This window comes from Engraulis encrasicolus, chromosome 15 (genome assembly GCF_034702125.1).
Source record: "Engraulis encrasicolus isolate BLACKSEA-1 chromosome 15, IST_EnEncr_1.0, whole genome shotgun sequence".
NCBI classification, from domain to species: Eukaryota; Metazoa; Chordata; class Actinopteri; order Clupeiformes; family Engraulidae; genus Engraulis; species Engraulis encrasicolus.
This window is the reverse complement of record NC_085871.1, coordinates 25,041,807-25,061,806: the sequence shown is the minus strand read 5'-3', so window position 1 is coordinate 25,061,806 and position 20,000 is coordinate 25,041,807. Positions and strand designations below refer to the sequence as shown.

Sequence of the window (20,000 nt, the reverse complement as noted above, 5' to 3'; positions counted from 1 at the left end):
TGTTTTTCAGACTGAGTTGGCAACTTAGCCAGGCTCAATGTCGGTGGCTCCATTGTTGTCCGTGCAGCCTACCAGGGCACTGGTAGACGAGAAGTTTCACATATTTGTGAGAAACCTGCTGCCAAGGCAAAGGGTGACGATCCACTCCTTGCACCAGTCGGAAGCCAAGGACTACTGGGAAGCATTTGGCCAGTACACCAGCAATGACGGGGGAACAGTCTCAGGTAACCAAAAAATAGGTGATTTTCAGAGCCGTCAAAAGAGTAGAGTAGAGTATCATTTATTGATCCCAGGGGGAAATAAAGCTGTCAAGTAGCATACACGCATACATACAAAAAGACATTACCCATGAGACATTACATATGAAGAGCTCTTTTTCAAAACGCTATATCCACCATTTTTGACTTTTTGCATTTTAATATTGGAATTCACTGTTAAGATGTCCTATAATCTATGTGTGAAGCATAGATTTTGAGAAGAAATATTTTGAGAACATACTTTAACCCTCCTGTTACCCTCAAATTTTGGAACATCCGTGATCCTTGGGGTCAATTTGACCCCAGCCACTTAAATGTCTACAAAATCAGTATGAAACAACACTTTGGCACATGTTTATGTCTCAGATATGTATTATTGCTCTGTTGGTGACATAAAAAGTCCTTTCAATATATCCTAGCACCCCCACACATAGCCTACACACCAAAAAACTTAATCCATGGCTAGGCGAAAATTAGAAAAAATAGTAATAAAATGTCATTAATTGGTCTAAAAACAGATGGACACATATTATTTTAATTTTATTGGCTCCATATACTCCCTAAATATGAATTTCTATAACTTATAACATTTGAAAAGAAAAAACAAATTGGATTATCAAGGATATTATCTATCTATTACCATATCGGTCAATTTGACCCTAAAAGAAATAGACATATTTCCAAACATTCAGAAGTTTTTTTTAAGTCCAACATTCATTTTTTTGAATGTTTGAATGTGTATTTATAGCACAAGTATAATAGTTAGGTAAGAACATGGATACATTGCCAACCAAGAGTTTCGGGAACAACATAGAAAATCATTGTTTTCTACATTGTTTCTACGCTTGAATTAGTGTGCACATAAGGAAAAATGGTTTGCATGTGCTCCTTGTAGACATATTACATGGTCATGGTTGTGGGGTAATGTTTGAAGGAACAGGGCTAGCAACTTGTATGTTTACTTCTATTCACTATGTATGCCCACTGGAGAACATGTGGTATGGATGTCAATGTGTATGTCCTTCACAAAAGTTACAGCTGTTGCTGTTCCTGCCTTCTCTATGTCAGGTAGCACCAGTTTATAACCAAGGCTGCAGACAAAGATATCAATTTGGAACACAATACTGAAATGAGGAGAAGAATAGCACCATTATATCTCTCAACATAGCAAACAACTTTGAGATCGTCTCCATCTAAAGAAGTACAATGGCTTGTCACCATCAGAACAGTCCATTTTAATATTTGGATCACAATCATAAAGCTTCTCTTCAAATATACCATCACTTATAATTATGTATGCTGGGCACAGAACAACATGCACAGCAATGCTGACTATATGTGACCCTTCTTATACTAGCGTTTGTGTGTGGGGGGGGTGCAAAAGTAGCTCCCAGGGTACAGGAATGGGGGGGGGGGGGGTTGCTGTGGTGGGTGCCATTATGGTGCTTTGGGTACAACAAGGTTCAGTTGGTGTAGTTTGTCAAAATGTCAATGCTGTATTAGCCACCAATGTCCAAATTGTTGCCGTGAATTACTTTTAGACCTCCCCCATATCATTAGCATTTTTAGTTATTAGGGCCCAAACAAAAGCAAAATTTTCAGAAGAAATATTGCTGAATAGCTTATTTTCATGTATTTCACATTACCTAAACAGGTTTTAACATTTATTTGCAAAATATGAATGTTCCATTTATGTTTTATACACTTGAAACAATTGGGGTCAAATTGACCCCAAGGAACACGGATGTAACCTAAATGTGTACAGCACTTAGGGAAAACATTTTTGCTGAAATTTCACTTTTTTCACATTCATCCCATCTATTTAGGAAAAGTCATCAAAGATGAGGCAGAAGAAATATATACTTCATGTATTTTTCAGGTGTTAAACATTGAAAGGGGTCAAATAGACCCCAAGGATAACAGGAGGGTTAAAACCTCTATAAAAATGCATTTTGCAATGCATTTCAATGGAAGGCCAATACAAAAATGTCAATTTCCCAACATTCTATAAAATGGACATATCTCATTTTGGAAAAGAGCTCTTCATATATATTTAAACATAAATTAACCAAATAGCTCACTGTTAGGAAGTAGAGGTAAATTCACGGTGTAACACCAGCACATGATATTACATAGCTGTTACACCACTTATTACACTGTACCTAATAGGTAGACAGTGTTGATTCTGGAACACAACTGAAAACAAACAAAAAAACTTTTTTTAACGCCACACATTTCATCCAAACAGAATCATCTGACATGGTAAACTCGTCTGCACAAACTGTAGACCAGTTACTCAGTGAAGTTACTTGTTTTTGTTACATGTTTTTTTTTTTGAGTGTGTGTGTGTGTGTGTGTGTGTGTGTGTGTGTGTGTGTGTGTGTGTGTGTGTGTGTGTGTGTGTGTGTGTGTGTGTGTGAGAGAGAGAGAGAGAGTGAGAGAGATATGCCTTGGCAAAATGTATTGTAATAAACCTTGAGTGTGAGTCGGAGAACAGAGTACTAGGCAGACAACAATTTGGAGAGGAAAAACAGCAATTTTATTTATTACAAAAATTCATAGCATATATGCATATAAAAAGCCTGTGACTGAGCGGGGTCCAAAGTCCACATTAAACCAAGACATGAAACAGCGACGGTAGCCTACACACCACTACAAACTCCCACAGCCAAAACTTGGCTGGCTAGTCTACTAACCGCACACCTTAACACAGTACACAATGTTGACGGGTAACACACATCGAGCCCCAAATACATTTCCCCCAAGGCACGGCACACTTGGATTCACACCACACGGCTACGGTACTAAATTCGAATGCTGGCACACATCAAACTTCAGTAGGTTTCCCAAAAAGGCACTGCACACGAGACATGCAAAAGAAATCCCCACTACAGTACTGGAGCTCAACATGCGTACCCATCAAACCCCATACATTTCCCACAAAGGTATTGCACACCATAAAACATGCAAAATAGTACACACAATAGGGCTACAACATGACATTGGTTTCCCCGCGGCTTTCCCCGCCCGCACACATGGCCATAATTAAAACACACGCGCACACACACACACACACACACACACTCGATATCGTTTAAAAACTTAGCTGTCCCGTGGAGCAACAAGACCCTCCCCCGGGGTCTGGGTATGACGCTGAGAAGCGAGTGGAGGCTCTGGTGGTGAATGGGAGGCCAGAATACCCCTGGCTGGGAAGTCGCACAGTTGAGTCCACACTCCTACAATTCCCGGCCCTACTCACCTCGCACCCCGATAACTGTCTTCACCGTCGGCAGCCCTAACCGGCAACGAACGGCACCCGCCCCCAACCCCGAGTGTAGCTCGGCGTGAGGCACACGCTACAGCTTCCACTCCTAGCAGCCCGGCCCTCTCTCACGCTGCCCGCTGTCTATCTTCGCCGCCGGTAGCCCTAAGCGACTACGAACGGCAACCACCCCCCAACCGCGAGTGCGACTCGACGTGGAAAGCGTTCGGCTCCTTCCCAGCACCACTACCGTCTCCTTCCCACTTCTATTTCTCTCCTTTCCACTCCCAAACGCCACCATCACCTCTAATGATCCACAGCGCGTCCCCAATTAGCCCACAGGTGCACGACATTAAGTCACCCACTGCTATCCCTGCTCCCTCCCCGCTCCACAACCAATCACCCCACCCATAAGCACAACATAAACAATCATTACAGTATGTTACAGTGAGCTATACAGTATATGGTTATTTTATGTGAGCAATGTCTTTATTTATGTATGTGTGTATGCTACTTGACACCTTAATTTCTCCCTGGGATCAATAAACTAGACTCTACTCTACTTGTGTACCTTGGAATAAAACTGTGGCAGTTTTATTTTACTTCTCTGTTTTTCCTTTTGATGTCTCTGGTGATTTTGATCCACAAATGAAACCTCTGCCACCTATGCTGCCACCTATGCTGCATACATAGATGTGTATAATGTAGAGGTAAGAGAAGAGCAAAAATGTCATATTAATATTGTGATATCCATATTGCTGTCAAGCAATATTTAATTTCACAATATCGATTTTTGTCATTTGCTTATACTGCCAAAAGGTAGGTTAAGCTAAGCGTAATACATACCCTCCACTTGAGCCATTGCAAGCACAAAGCAGACTTGCTAGCCAACACTCATGCAGAACACCACTGATTGACGCTATGCCAGAGGTGGAGTTTTCATAAAGAAAAATCCTTGCATGTGATTGGGGAAGCACTTATCTGACACTTTTTATAAGCTGCAACTTAAACTACTCACAGATTAAAAAATACAGTTCAAATGACAGTATCAGTGTCAATGAGTGAGTCCATGTGAGTGGCCATAGTTGCTGAAACAACTGTTGCATTTTGCTTATTTTTCCCTTCTCCACTATGTTTAGAGGTACACTGTGTAAGATTTTAGTTGTTTATTTCCCATTCACTAATGTTACCTTTTTCATGAATACTTACCACCACCATCAAATTCTAAGTCCGTATTCATTATGACTGGAAAAATTGCACTGATCATACATGAAAATGGGGATCTTTTCCATGGTCCGCCATTTTGAATTTCCAGAAATAGCCATTTTTAGCAGCAAAAATGACTGTACTTGGGCCATACTAGAAAATCTTTGTTTATTACTTAGTAAACTTTCATGAAAAGATCAAATATATATGACAATAGTTTCAATGAGCAGCATAGTTTCAGTACCTTTTTTGACCACTTCCTGCACAGTGTACCTTTAAATCTTTGAAAATCCCACGACCCTGATTGGTTCTACTGCAGCTTGGTTTGGAATCAGGTTGAATCTGAAGATCCTCTAGACCAGTGTTTCTCAACAGGGGTGCCGGGGCACCCTGGGGTGCCGCGGGCCCCCTTCAGGGGTGCCACGGAAACGTGGTTGATAACTAAAATTATGTAATATAATACATATTTGTCTAAACTGATAAGTTAATGCTAGTCAGTGGAATCTTTCATCTGCCATTTACGCAAAATAAAGTAAATATAGGTCATTTCAGCTAGCTGTAACTTCGAACATAGGTCGTGTGACGTTTCCAAATGTGTTACTTTTCTAAGCTTGTGTGGTAGAATATTGGATGCGATGCCATGTTACGGCTTGTTGGTTTGGGGTGCCTTGAATTTTTTCATGAATTGAAAGGGTGCCTCGCCTTAAAAAAGGTTGAGAAACACTGCTCTAGACCTAGCCTGGGCGAAAGCGACTGTTGACTGTAGTCTGGCAAAAGCCAAGAGGAACCCGTCTCCGTGGAGGGTGGGAGATGGTCTGATCTTAATTTGTCATTTAAATTCATTGGAGTTCCGAATTCAAATTAAAACCCATATTTTGCTTTATTAGCATGACTGTTACGATATAGCGTCGCAAAAGCATACACAAAACAAAACAAAAGTGTGAATATAGTCACCTTAACCATTCAGTAACGGACTTTGCGGGTGAGTTCTGTGTCACCACTCTCAAATGTTTGCTAATTGGCTAAACACTGAGAGAACCGAGCTCAAGGCTTTTGTCAGACGTTGTGCGGAGCCGAAATCTTTGGGTGGAGTACATAGGATGGCGTCGCCAGGCTACTCGAGACCCCTCTTGTGTGAACTTGATTCTACTGCATTTAAGCTTGGGATCAAGGCGAATCCAAAAGGTCCTCTTGTGTGGTCCCTGTTATGTGCTGTCTGCCCTCTTCTCTCATAGTCTCGGAAGATGCGAGTTCAGGTGGGACGTATACCGGAGTTGAACCCATGGGACTGTTGTGGAGCATGCGTCCCGTTCCAGGTAGCACACGTGTACTCAGGTATTGATGCTATGCCGCAGTAAACTTTTTCTTTTTAAAAGTAAATTCTAACTCGGCCCTGCCGTGGCCTAACAGTAGGGCACTTACTACGCCGGCGACACAGGTTCAATTCCGGCCCGGGGCAATTGCCGATCCTTCCCTGTCTCTCCCCACTCGTTTCCTGTCTCTCCTCCACTGTCCTGTCAAAATGAGGGGGAATACTAAGAAAGTAAAAAAAGGATGAGGCACACACAAGGCTCAAGTTAAAAATGTAGCCTATATTGTGGCCGTAAAGTTAACCTTTTTGGTTTCCCTTCAAAAAGAGGGGCAAAAAATCCCTAAAAAATATTTCTTAGAAGTACACTGTGCAGGAAATGGTCAAAAAAGGTACTGCAACTATGTTGCTCATTGAAACTGGGTTGCCTATTGCCAAATTTGATCTTTTCATGAAAGTTTACTAAGTAATAAACTAATATTTTCTAGTATGGTCCAAGTACAGTCATCTTTTTCAGCTAAAAAAGTCTATTTCTGGAAATTCAAAATAGCGGACCATGGAGAAGATCCCCCTTCTCATGTATGAAAAATGCATAATGAATACTAACCGGGCGAAAAACACCAAGCGCGACAAGAGCGACGGAAGTAATTGACTTTGTACTGAGTCGCGCGACAAGAGCGATTGTGGAGACAAGAGGCGATTCGTGTGACGAGAGCGACAGTTTGCAGTTGAACTCCTGGCTATGTTATGACGCTATGACGTGGTTCGGCGACCAGCCTCGACAGACTGTATAGAGGTCAGTGACCACAGCCAATGGGGAACGTTGGAATGCTTTGCTTTCTACTTGTAACGGACATACTCTAGTCGCTTCAATCGCTCGTATCGCTGTTGCTGCACAGAAGCGATTCTCTGTCGCTTCAATCGCGTTGCGCTTGGTCTATTCCAGAGGTTCCCAAACGTGCCCCCCTGTGCACCCCCTTGTACATTTCAATGTGGTTCGCGCACCCCCTAAGCGAATGTGTTGGTGTGCTGATGGCCACTTAGGTATGGTTTCACTGCACAAATCATCACAAATTATGCAAAGTAATTTGTGGTAGCCTCATTTCCAATAGCATTGATGTTTCTTCAAGCACACAATTCACCATACAATTAAAAACTACTTCTTTTTCATTGATTCTGAATAAAACACACATATCCCCCATTGTCCAATTCAGCTCGCGCACCCCGTTGTAGCAGGCCACTCACCCCCAGGGGTGCACGCACCCCAGTTTGGGAAACCCTGGTCTATTCGACTGGTTAGAATTTGATAGTGGTGGTAAGTATTCATGAAAAAGGTAACATTAGTGAATGGGTAGCATAGTTCTGGAAATAAACAACTACAAATCTTACACAGTGTACCTTTAAAAAAAAAAAGGAAATTCTAATTTCAAATTTCGAATATCAAGCCTCCATCACCAAAGCGAACCCTGGGGTAGGATACAGGTTGACCTCAGCCTGGTGATCCGAACATTGCACACAAAGTTTGATATAATTAATATAAATAATTCAAGGCCGCTGCTGTGGCAGGAAAGGGAACTGTAATATTTTGGAACAGATTAACTCAGTGCCAGTTAGTCAACTGATAAGGCAGTGAAATTACCTCTTCGACTTATTTACCTTGTTAACGTATGGTATATGTTGATGCACAGGTTAAGGAAGAAAGACGTCATGACTCCAATGGTGGTAAGCATCTCAGTGTTCAGTGGTCACATGACCCAAGGCTTCTTGGAAAAGGACGCCCTAGCAACGGTTGTCACGGAGAGGTGGTACCTGGCGCCAGGAGTTCAGCGAGTGGACGTCAGGGAACGAGGAGTTAAAGGCACCTTCTTCATACCACCAGGTAAGGAAACACACACACACACACCTTCTTCATACCACCAGGTACGGACACACACACACACACACACACACACACACACACACACACACACACACACACCCTTCATACCACCAGGTACAGACACACACACACACACACACACACACACACACACACACACACACACACACACACACACACACACACACACACACACACACACACACACACACACACCTTCGTCATACCACCAGGTACACACACACACACACACACACACACACACACACACACACACACACACACACACACACACACACACACACACACACTCATAACACATCACCTAAGGCCACTGCAAACTATACTTTACATCCATGTGTAAGTTTAGCTGTGTATAGTACACAGGGTTCGTACGGTCATGAAAAACCTGGAAAAGTTATGGAATTTGAAAATTCAAATTTCCAGGCCTGGAAAAGTTATGGAAAACGTATTTTTGGTCAAAAGTTTTGGAAAAGTCATGGAAATCCAACCAGTGTTTCATCAATTATCTTTATGAAGTTGATGACGCGGGATAATAAAATGTAAATGTTCGAGTTCTCGTGGAAATGTTGTCTAGTGCAGGCTGCGTCTGCCTAACCATGTGTTGCCAAATTGAGTGGGTTTCAAATAACGCATGTTGTAATGGCTCCAGGCGGGTTTCAAGCGTTTTTGGCGCTAGAAATCAGTCACACCTGGCAACCAGCCTCGTAACGCGCGAGCTAGATGTAGTGTGTGCGTGGTGGTGGTGGGAGGCATAGGCGCCGAAACCGTGGGTGCTCCAGGGCCCGGGCACCCACGGGAATCTTTGGGCACCCACCGAGCACCCACGGACAAATCCGAGCACTAAAGCAGTATTATTCACGAGAGAAGTTTAAAGATGAAATGGCGTTTGCATTTTAACTGTCTTTTTGTAAGGTAAGGTAGCCTATTATAATTTCTCATCTTGTAACGTAACTTCACGCGCCGATCCTTCTTTTCCTCTGTGGTGCGTTGCGTTGCTCTTCTACACAATCAGACAGTAACCATAGAAACATGGTTGGATTGACCATATGGCATACAGGGATTTTGCCCAATGGACTGTTCTCCCCTCAATCAGTCCTTATGATGATAGCAGACCTCTTCGAGATAGCAGATATTGCTAAAACATGTTGGGTGTTAAATTCAGAAAAGTTCAATTAGTGAAATGCCGTTGAAGGCTTCATTGTCGCTCTAAATGCCTCGTGGACTAATCTAGACTGAAAATGCCCGACATGAAATTTCAGAACAGTGCAGCGTCTATGCAGACGGTTCAGAAGTAGAAGTAGTTCCATCACAGGCTATGTGTTAAACTATTTATTATATTGCGCTATTTCACAAGTTATGGAAGTTATGGAAGGATCTAAACCTTTCAGTACAAGCTAGGACTTCTTACAGACAAAGGTTTGCAGTCGGAAAGTTTAGCCTGACTGTCATATCATCCTGCGATATCCCATGTGTAGCACCGCCGTGTGCCTGCCGTTTTCTGTTATGGTCATTTTTCTCTACACTCTGGGTCTAAGTGCTGGGATGATCAAGTTGAGTCACTACATATCCATACTTTTGTTGTGCGCTGTTGGATGAGTTTGCCATTTCATTTTGCTGTTCTGGCTGTACTGTTGGCTTATGTGACTGAGTAGCCTAGTTTGATCATAGCTAGCATGAAGTGCATGCATGGCTATGCGCTGCGTCATGCATTGTTGAACTCAAACCTAACATTTCAACATTTCTGTGACACGTAGGCTATTTGTGTGTGATATGAACGTTGCATTCATGTTCTAAATCTAAGTCTGTGGCTGAACGCTAGTCTGAATTCACTGTGGGCGCACGCGTTGCTGCTGTTGCTGTTTATTATTATTATTCATATCCGGTTTGGACGCAGTCTGGCTACTGCACAAAAATGATGTGCGATCTTCTGGGTCCACGTAGCTATGAGCTGGTCTTTATTCATGATGCCGACTAGGATAGAAAGAGGCACCAGCAAACGTGGCCTGGGCTTTGCGTGCGTTCAATGTAGGCTACACCAATGATGTAATTCAATTTTCAATTCAAATATAGGCGAATTTATTGTACATTATTGAATTGACACCCACAAGGAAAACAAATAGGCCTGCAATTATTATTTAGCCCTACACTTTTTAAAAAAATAAAAGTGACCAACTCATGATGAAAGGATTATATTATTGAAAAGCAAGTTATGGCAAACAAACGGGACATTCGGTGGGTCGCGACCCCCGGTTGGGAACCCCGAGCACCCACGGGCATAAACAAAAGTCGGCGCCTATGGTAACAGGTGATCATACTTCTAATCCTAGAAAAGAAATGTGGTTCTGTACGATATTACAGCATGTCGCGAAGTGTTACTTCAACAATGCGCGGCTTAACTTTCTGAAAAGATGATCAACAATGGCTGGAGAGGACGAAAGTTTTGATGTGTCCGTCCGATATGGGCGAAGCAGCGGCACTTGTTAGCCACCTGAAGGGCCAGATGCAGCAGCCGGTTACCTCAGCTACTAACAGGTTAGCAGAATACGCGTTGTAAAATATTTAGCGGTTCCACTGAAACGTAGCTAATGCCAAAAGGAATACAATCCTAAGACCTGTTTGGTCTTGGTTTAATTTGCCAGATAGGGCACCAAGCGAACCTTTATGCTTTCGGTAAGCCCCGAGATTTTGATATTGATAAGCAATGCACCTGCTGCCTGCGAGTGAACTTTTACAGTGTGCTGAAAGATTACATGAAATCCGTACAGTAGTCTATGTGCAGCTGACCGCGAGCCAAACGATTACCAATGTCGGCATGACGCGCCTGTTTTGAAATACGGTATGAACGGCAGCGTGACTTGAGTTTGAAAAAGTCATCTGTGGAGCCTTTGTTTTCAAATCGGTCAGATCGTTACAACACAAAATGAAACTCACCGCAGCATCTCCTTGAGTGGGCGTCAGACTAGAACTATGCCACGAGCAGTGCAGTCTCTCCTTTTTTTTTTTTTTGCTCCAGCAACGACCACAACAAATGACAAAACATTATCATTCTACAGGAGCTTTGGACTGTTGTGCTTAGGCAGGTGTAGTAGGCAGGCCTATGATTTCTTACTTGGGCAGGATGAGCATTAATCCATCTCCATAGAGAGCATGTTGATACAAATTTGTCTTCATGATGATTTCACGACCTAATTTGCTATAGGCTGGCCTAGGCCTATTCATTTTCATTTCTGACTGTAGGCTACATTAGACAAGCGAATTATATAACATTGGTCAGAATTAATGTAATACAACATGAAGTAATGGTTGCTTATGGCTTGTAGTAAAAGATAACCTATAGTAGCCTATGAATATGTTTATTGTTTACATATTTGTAATATAGGCTATGTAATATATAATATAATATGCCATAGTCTATAGTATAAATATATACAGTAATTACATATTTATAATATAGGCTGTAATATAATACGCCCCCACCCCCCGCGCGCGATTGGTCATTGGTTTTTCGGTCCTGGAAATTCAGAAAAAGGTTTTGGAAAAGTCATGGAAAAGTCATGGAAAAAAAATGGTGGAAAAGTGTATGAACCCTGAGTACAGGCTGTGTACAAAACAGATTTGAGGTGGTCTGGGGCCCTCCATGCATGTCTATGTGTTTTAATGTACCAAAATGTGCAATTGTAAATGTTAACATCGATTCTGCCATATTTTGCAATATTTGCATTATACTGCAATTCTACCAATATGTGAAATTCTTCTGATATAGTGCACTAGCTCTGTGCGTGTGTGTGTGTGTGTGTGTGTGTGTGTGTGTGTGTGTGTGTGTGTGTGTGTGTGTGTGTGTGTGTGTGTGTGTGTGTGTGTGTGTGTGTGTGTGTGTGTGTGTGTGTGTGTGTGCAGGTCCGGGGCCCTTCCCTGCAGTGCTGGACATGTGGGGTGGATTAGGGGGACTGGTGGAGTACCGAGCAGCTCTGTTAGCATCACACGGCTTCCTCACTATGGCACTAGATTACCTTTCCGTGGAGACGAATCGAATGGTTGCTTCAGAAATTCAGTACTTTGAGGTATGGTATATGTTGTTTTTAATTATTATTATTATTATTTATTTATTTTTAAATTCGACTTTATTTTTGATAGGACAGTGTGAGAGGTGGACAGGAAGCGATTTGGGAGAGAGATGGGGAGGGGTCGGCAAAGGACCCTGGCCGGGAATCGAACCCGAGTCAGCCGCATGGCAGGCGAGTGCCCTATCGGTTGGCCACAGCAGGGCCAAATTTGTATTTTTTGATAGTAATATAAACACTGACATGAATACTATGTGGACAGCAGCATGCCGCTATTGTATTGCATTCAGCGGTTTTGAATCATCCGCGACAGAGCCATCTGCATAAAGACTTAGTCAATTGCCCATAGGATCCCGCTGAAGTCATGCAGACAAAAATGGCGGCGAAATTGACCATTTATGGTCAAACTCGGCCGATCACGGCACGCTGTCCCATTTGTTTTTTTCACAGCCTTCACAAAGTTTCAGATGTAATGTTTCCATAGTGTCATTGGGGACTTCGTGAAGAATTGATAAAACAACCATTTTTGCAAATTTCAAAGCACACAATTTCAACGGACTGTGTGATTGCCCTAAAATGGCAACTTCTGTCAGGACAATAGCAGCACAGCTAATTTGTAGAAATATAACCTAGCCCTGCTAACACAAACGTCTGGCAGAGATGGGTTCAGCCGGAACATCTGTGGCTAGCGTAAAACTACATGACCAGAGATCAAAGCAGAAGCTAACTCTGTTGTATCTACAGCTCTGATACGCGATTGATCTGCGAGGATTCCTCCGCCCTACATTTCTAGATTCGTATCTTAGCAATGTTTGCTAGTTGTGTGTGTGTGTGTTTGTGTGTGTGTGTGTGTGTGTGTGTGTGTGTGTGTGTGTGTGTGTGTGTGTGTGTGTGTGTGTGTGTGTGTGTGTGTGTGCGTGCGTGCGTGCGTGTGTGTGTGCATGTACTTGTGTCACAGGTAGTGTGTGACACCCTGCAGTCCCATCCTCAGGTGTGCCCTGATAGAGTGGCTGTTCTGGGTTTGTCTACTGGGACATTAGCTGCGTTCAGGATTGCAGCCCACTCACAAACACTACAGGTATCGTACAGTATGATATACAGTATGTGTCTACTTCCTTGCATCTCCCTCTCACTTCTCACATAACACAACTAGGGATGCAAATTATCGATTAATTCATTAATCATTAGTTAATAGCCTTATCGATCGACTTACGATTAATTGATACGCGGCGTTTTTCCTCCGAAATCTCAATGTTTCTCGAAAAAAGCATATTAATCTAAAAAATTTAATTAAAAATTGAGATAAAATACCACATTTAAATTAGCTCTATTTCAATTCTTTAATCCAAAGGTGTTTTAAATATTCCCACTATTCACACCCCTCTTCACACACACTCTTCACATGCCCATTTCACCTGGGTCTCTTATTGGTTGAATTGTCGATTAATTGTGATGAATGTTTCTTATTCGATTAACGCATTGATCGATTAAAGTCGAGTAATCGATTAATCGTTTGCATCCAAAAACACAACACATTCCAGCTCTATCTCTATTGATCCCGCGTTCCCCTTCCCGCGTTCCCTTTCCCAGTCTTTCAACCAATGAATGCACACGAATGGGTCTGTTCATACTAATTAGAATGTCCATATAGAATATTTAAGGGAGGAGGCAAGGCGGAGACTTGGGCCCGCGTGTGCTCATGCACACGCATTTGTAAGATTTCACGGCAAAACCTGGTTACACACGTATTGATACATCCGTATTTTTTTGTCCGTAAGTAACTTTCAAGATTTTCGCGTCCGCACTTTCTTGGTAGGAAATCCATGCACTGCTTTGTACATGAGGCCCCTGGACTCAAAAAAGGTGCATTTGAGGTGCTCTTTAGATGGGCAAATGTAGAAGTTGAAAAAGAAAAAATACCAAGGCACTCTCATCTATCAAAAGTAAAAAGCCTTTATTGCATGGCTTGGTTACAATGAACCTTTAAAAAAAACCTCCACATTTTTACTTTTTTACAGGCTTTTTACTTTTGATAGATGAGAGTGCCTGGTATTTTTTCTTTTTCAACTTCTACCTTTCTACTCAGTTTGATTCAACACGTTCATTACGACTACGTTTACTACACAATAAAACATATCAGGGTGAAACAAACTCTTGCAAGAGTTTAAATGAACTGCATTTCAGAAAACAAAATCTATGTTAATTTTGCTCTTTGGTCAGTTTAATGCTTTCAGAGTTAATTCTACTCAATATTGTGTGAATATTAACCCTATTCAGACTGGGCTTTTTGGCTTTCCTGGGCGTGGGGAGGGGGCTCTTTTTGCAACACCCCCCCATACCCCTCATAACTATAACTCATGAACGGAATACAGTATGACTACGAAACTTGGGGAAGATGATCTTCATATGGACATCTATGAGTGACATAATTTTTGTGTAATTATCTGGTATTATGACGTCATTATGACATCATTATCTTATTATGCCCAAAATCTCGCCATAATGGATTTTCCAACTAATTTAGGTAATGCACTTAAATTTTAATGATTTTCTGCTTCAAACCACTTAAATGCTCACAAAGTTGTCTGATGCTAATGGAAATAACAAAAAAATATGAAAATATATGGCGTCATAGATATGGTGAAGTGATTTTTGGTCAGACATACCTGTCAGAAAACCGTTGCCATGGCAACAGCAAAAATGATAAACCTAATCTTTCGGTACCTAACTGTAGCCAACTAAATGGTAGGAAAAGTCACAAAGTTTCGTAGTCAAGCTTAAGTCGTTAAGGAATTATATGACATCAAAGTTGGTGCGGGCACTTTTACCCCCCCCCCCCAGTCTGGATAGGGTTAAGGTGCTGTTTCCACGTAGCCTGCTATTTTTAAAGCCTACCATTTTTTTCTCCTGCTTAGGTGTGAACGCAACATGTGGATAAAAATAAATGCTCCATTGTAACAAATGCGTTTTAGCCCCCTAAATAGGATATTTTTAAAGGCTGCTTTTTTATATCTAGATTTTAAAAATCTGTTACGTGGAATTGGGAGGCCAAAACCAATGTAACCAGGAGAAAAGTTTACTGGGGAGTAAATCCAGAGTAACTTTGCATAATGAATACTTAATGAAGACATTGATGGCTATTGAAAATATACTAATACAACGGTAAAAAGGCAACATTTGAGTAAATAAATTCTGGCAGTAAACTACTGAAAAAAGGATATTCTCTCTTCCTATGTAATGTGATTCATATTTTGTGTTCTCCCTCTGTCCCAGCCCCGGTGTTGTGTCGGCATCAGTGGAGGTCATAATCTCGCCATCAACACGTCCATCTTGGAATTCTTCGAATTCTTGATGCGGTGAGTGTGTTTTTGTTTGTTGGTGTGTGTTTGTCAAGACTTACATGATGTGAGCATGTCATGTGTGACTTTTTTGGGAACACTTTACTTAAAGCCAACATTATAAGCGCATTTATAACAAATTATAACGCACATTATAATTACTAACAACGTATTATGACTACACTCATAATGCTTCATGATGCTTTATATTAACAGTTATGAATAACTATAATAAACTAGCTTATAATGCTTTATAAATCCAAGGGTGTTATGAGTGCTCATGACTGGCTATAAACTACAGGCTGCCTGATGGGGCTTATAGTGCATTATGAGTACCTATACCCCTCAGTGCGCAGACCTGGATGATAAACTGTCATAAGGGCTTATACGATGCTATAATGTTTCATGTGAGATCATAAGTCGTCAATGTGTGCTCTAAGTAAAGTGAAGTTCATATGGATGCATCTATAATGCACTGTATAATGCACATCTATAATGCATCATAATGTACTGTAAGCCCCATCAGGCAGCCTGTAGTTTATATCCAGCCATGAGCACTCATAATACCCTTGGATTTATAAAGTATTATAAGCTAGATTCATGGTTATTCATTATTGTTAGCATAAAGCCTCATGAAACATCATCGGTGTAGTCATAATGCGTTGTAAGTAATTATAATGTGCATTATAATTTGTTATAAATGCGCTCATAATGCACTATAGATATGGGCTTCATAGAAAGTGTTACCACTTTTTTAAATGTCTAACTCTAAAGCACTCGTAATGTTGTGTGTGCGTGTGTGCGTGCGTGTGTGTGCATTTGTAGGACGGCATTTGTAAAGGGCAAGGCCCGCATTAATGAGAATAATCATGTGATCTTTAGAGATGTCCTTCTGCCAATTCCAACTGAGCCAGACATGAAACTCGACGTAAGTGTGTGTGTGTGTGTGTGTGTGTGTGTGCACGCGCAAGTGCCTGCGTGTGTGTGTGTGTGTGTGTGTGTGTGTGTGTGTGTGTGTGTGTGTTTGTGTGTGTGTGTGTGTGTGTGCACGCGTGCGCATGTGCCTGCATGAGTGCGTGTGCGTTTCAGTGTGTGAATATGAGTGTGTGAGTCTAATAGACAAAATTCTGAGGCTGTCCAATATTGTGTGCAGTGTGTAAACCTGCACTAACCTGCTGTGTGTGTGTGTGTGTGTGTGTGTGCGTGCGTGCGTGCGTGCGTGCACCTGTGCAGGTGGGTTTGATAAAGTGTCCCATACTGATAGTGATGGGGCAGGACGACCAGAATTGGCCGACTGTGGAATCTACTGAGGATGTGGGTGACACGTGCACACACACACACACACACACACACACACACACACACACACACACACACACACACACACACACACACACACACACACACACACACACACACACACACACACACACATTGCACATTGTAACTTCTCCTGTAACTGCTTCTTCTGTCACTCTACAAACCATTGTTTTTGAGTCACTAAGAATACCAAAAAGATGCAAATTACGTTGTTGTTGTGGTGCGTTAATGTGTGTGGGCCTGTGTGTGTGTGTGTGTGTGTGTGTGTGTGTGTGTGTGTGTGTGTGTGTGTGTGTGTGTGTGTGTGTGTGTGTGTGTGTGTGTGTGTCCAGATTCAGCAGATGATGGACTTGGCTGGTAATGGCCACCTGCTGACGGTGTTGTCGTATCCAGACGCAGGTCACCTGATCGAGCCTCCATACACGCCACATACCCGCTTCAGCAACTTCATCACGCAAAAGAATAAGAAAGGTATATCGTCAAGGATTTTACATCCAAGTAGTATGCAGCTGTTCATATATATATTACATTACATTACATTACATTACATTGCATTTGGCAGACGCTTTTGACCAAAGCGACTTTCAAAAGAGGACATAATCAAGCCACATCACAAGCAAATACAAAGTGCACAGGCGATATACAGAACAACAAGTGCAGTTGCAGAGAGGGGTTCGTTTTTTTTAATATATATATAAAGAGTAAATAACAATTACAGACACACACACACAAACTAAACTAAACATAACATCATATCAAGAGTCTGCCCTGGGGCAAGGCCAGCTCAAGCATTAGTCTAGTAGATTCTCTCGAAAGAAGAAGGTCTTTAGTTGTTTCTTGAAGGCTGCAAGAGATGTGCTTAGTCTTGCTGCCTCTGGGAGACCGTTCCACCACTTGAGTACCACAACGGAGAACAATCTTGACTGGGAGTACCTAGAGCGACTGGATGGCAGATCCAGACGGCTTGTGCTGGATGAGCGCAGTTCTCTTCCAGTAACATAAGACGTTAGTAGGTCCTTCAGATAAGCTGGGGCCGTTCCTGTGATGGTTTTGTAGGCAAGGGTCAATGCCTTGTGCTTGATCCGGGCGGCGATCGGTAACCAGTGCAACTCAATAAATAGAGGAGTAACATGGGTCCTTTTGGGTTGATTGAATATCAACCATGCCGCCGCATTCTGGATCATCTGCAGAGGTTTTAGCGCACAAGCAGGTAGACCTGTCATGAGTGAGTTGCAGTAGTCAACGCGGGACAGGACCGTGGCCTGGACCAGTCGTTGTGTAGAATATTGTGTCAGCACAGGTCTGATATTCCGTACGTTGGATATCTGGAATCGACAGGTCCGGGTGACTGAGTTGATGTAGTTGGAGCATGACAGCTCATCATCAATCATGACGCCAAGGTTTTTGGCGACTTTGTTTGGGGTCACGATGGTGGAGCCTATCTTGAGGTTGATGTTGTGACTGAGCGACTCTTTAGCTGGGATCACCAGGAGCTCTGTCTTGGCCAGATTCATCTGAACGACAGGTACATCTGGGTGTCATCAGCATAGCAGTGGTAGGAGAACCCATGTGTTTGAATGACACGTCCCAAGGAGGAGGTGTATATTGCAATACGTATATTATTACTGTACGTATATTATATATATATATATATATATATATATATATATATATATATATATATATATACAGTATATATAAATAATATACGTACAGTATATAAAAAAATCAAACAGAGTGGTATCAGTATGGTATCGGTATCAGCCGATACTACACGGCCAGGCATCGGGTGTATTATCGGGGCCAAAAAATGGTATCGGTGCAACACTACTTAGCACGCTACACCAGTGCCACCCCTAGGATTTTTAACATTTCAACGGGGTTCACCCCTCCCTCCACCTTCTCAGGTTGGCAGTTCCAGACCCTTTGCACAAATGAAATGAGCAGAAACGGGATGGTAAAACCAGGCTAAGGCTACGTTGCCATCTCTGAATTTTGAAAAATTTAATGTGACATATTTGTAACATCATGTAACATGTTACATCGTCTTTGCAGTGTTGATGCTGTGGGGCGGTCAGACCAAACCCCATGCAGTCGCCCAGGAAGACTCTTGGACCAAGATCCTCCACTTCCTCCACACACACCTTCACCAGGCCTCACCACCTGTTGCCAGACTGTAACACACATACACACACACGCCCACACATGCACACACACACACACACACACACACACACGCCGGAAGATTTACCTACACCACTTACGGTATAATAACCATCTTGTCAAGATCAGAATATAATATGCTATGCTTATTAGCAAAATGCCCGTTCCTGGAAATGGGAAAACTACCGTATATGGAAATGTTGAGATAGCTTGCAATGTTTAATTGTACAGTAGGTGACGCACTATTTTTTACATTATTTGTAATGCTAGCAGCAAAAAAGATTTGAGTTTTACAGTATAAGTTGTCCTCCAAAGACCAGATGGCATGAAACCACATAAAACTTACACAGTAGAAGTTGATTCCCACTCCACTGCAGTCATAGTTTGGTTATTACTCATTTACAAACATTTGTAAATGCTTTGTTAAATGTTAATTGATATTAAATGTGAATAAAGAGTTTATAAAGCTGTGAATAGGACGTTACTGTATTGTAAAGTGTTACCATTGAGTTATGAGTTCATAAATTGAGGAGAGGAGCTGTTCTCAGATGCTTTCCTCTAGCTTAAAGTATATATGATTCTTATTTGTATTTTTGTGTTTTTATCTTAATGTTTTAAAATGTTTTTTGACTCTAATTTCTTTTTTTCTTTCTTTCTTATATCCTTTTTTTTGCATTTGTTTTTTGTGAAGCACATTGAGTTGCACCTGTGTATGAAATGCACTATACAAATAAACTTGCCTTGCCTTGCCTTGCCTTCATAATCAGAACAACTCACTCTTTCATTGATTCTTTTGTTTTTGGCGCCTGGACTGGCCTGGTTGAATACTGAAATTCTATAGCGTACCACTAGGAGGCGACATATTACACAGAATCATCCTTTAGCACATCTTCACACTTGCTAAATTTTGTTTTGGGTGAAAGGCCAACGTTTTTTTTCAGATAGTTTGTTGTTGGGCATCTTGAAAATGTTTTCTTTCTTGTGATCTCAGAACAGTCCATTCATTGTGTATTATTACAGTAAGACAGGTCACACACAATCAGGACAGAGGCTGTTCATAGTATTAAATCTGGCATTTAGTCAAGTAGCTTTTTCATCATTCATAGAATTGCTTCTGTCTATTAAGGATACTTATAAATAAGTGTACATACGTACAGTACAGGTATATACTGTTGTCTCTG

At 41.8% G+C, this 20,000-nt stretch overlaps 1 protein-coding gene across 1 annotated transcript in view; it reads left to right on the top strand.

Moving 5' to 3' along the window:
* The window catches only part of LOC134464217 (bile acid-CoA:amino acid N-acyltransferase-like), a 21,501-nt gene extending 1,909 nt beyond the window's left edge, over positions 1–19,592 (top strand). Inside the window, exons 2-11 of the mRNA XM_063217692.1 lie at positions 11–224; positions 5,961–6,060; positions 7,723–7,913; positions 11,835–11,998; positions 12,957–13,076; positions 15,272–15,354; positions 16,162–16,264; positions 16,570–16,650; positions 16,989–17,127; positions 18,712–19,592. Coding sequence (XP_063073762.1) covers positions 38–224; positions 5,961–6,060; positions 7,723–7,913; positions 11,835–11,998; positions 12,957–13,076; positions 15,272–15,354; positions 16,162–16,264; positions 16,570–16,650; positions 16,989–17,127; positions 18,712–18,836 — 1,293 coding nt within the window. The 5' untranslated portion in view covers positions 11–37 and the 3' untranslated portion in view covers positions 18,837–19,592. The remainder of the gene's footprint in view (positions 1–10; positions 225–5,960; positions 6,061–7,722; positions 7,914–11,834; positions 11,999–12,956; positions 13,077–15,271; positions 15,355–16,161; positions 16,265–16,569; positions 16,651–16,988; positions 17,128–18,711) is intronic.
* The last annotated feature ends 408 nt before the right edge of the window (positions 19,593–20,000 follow it).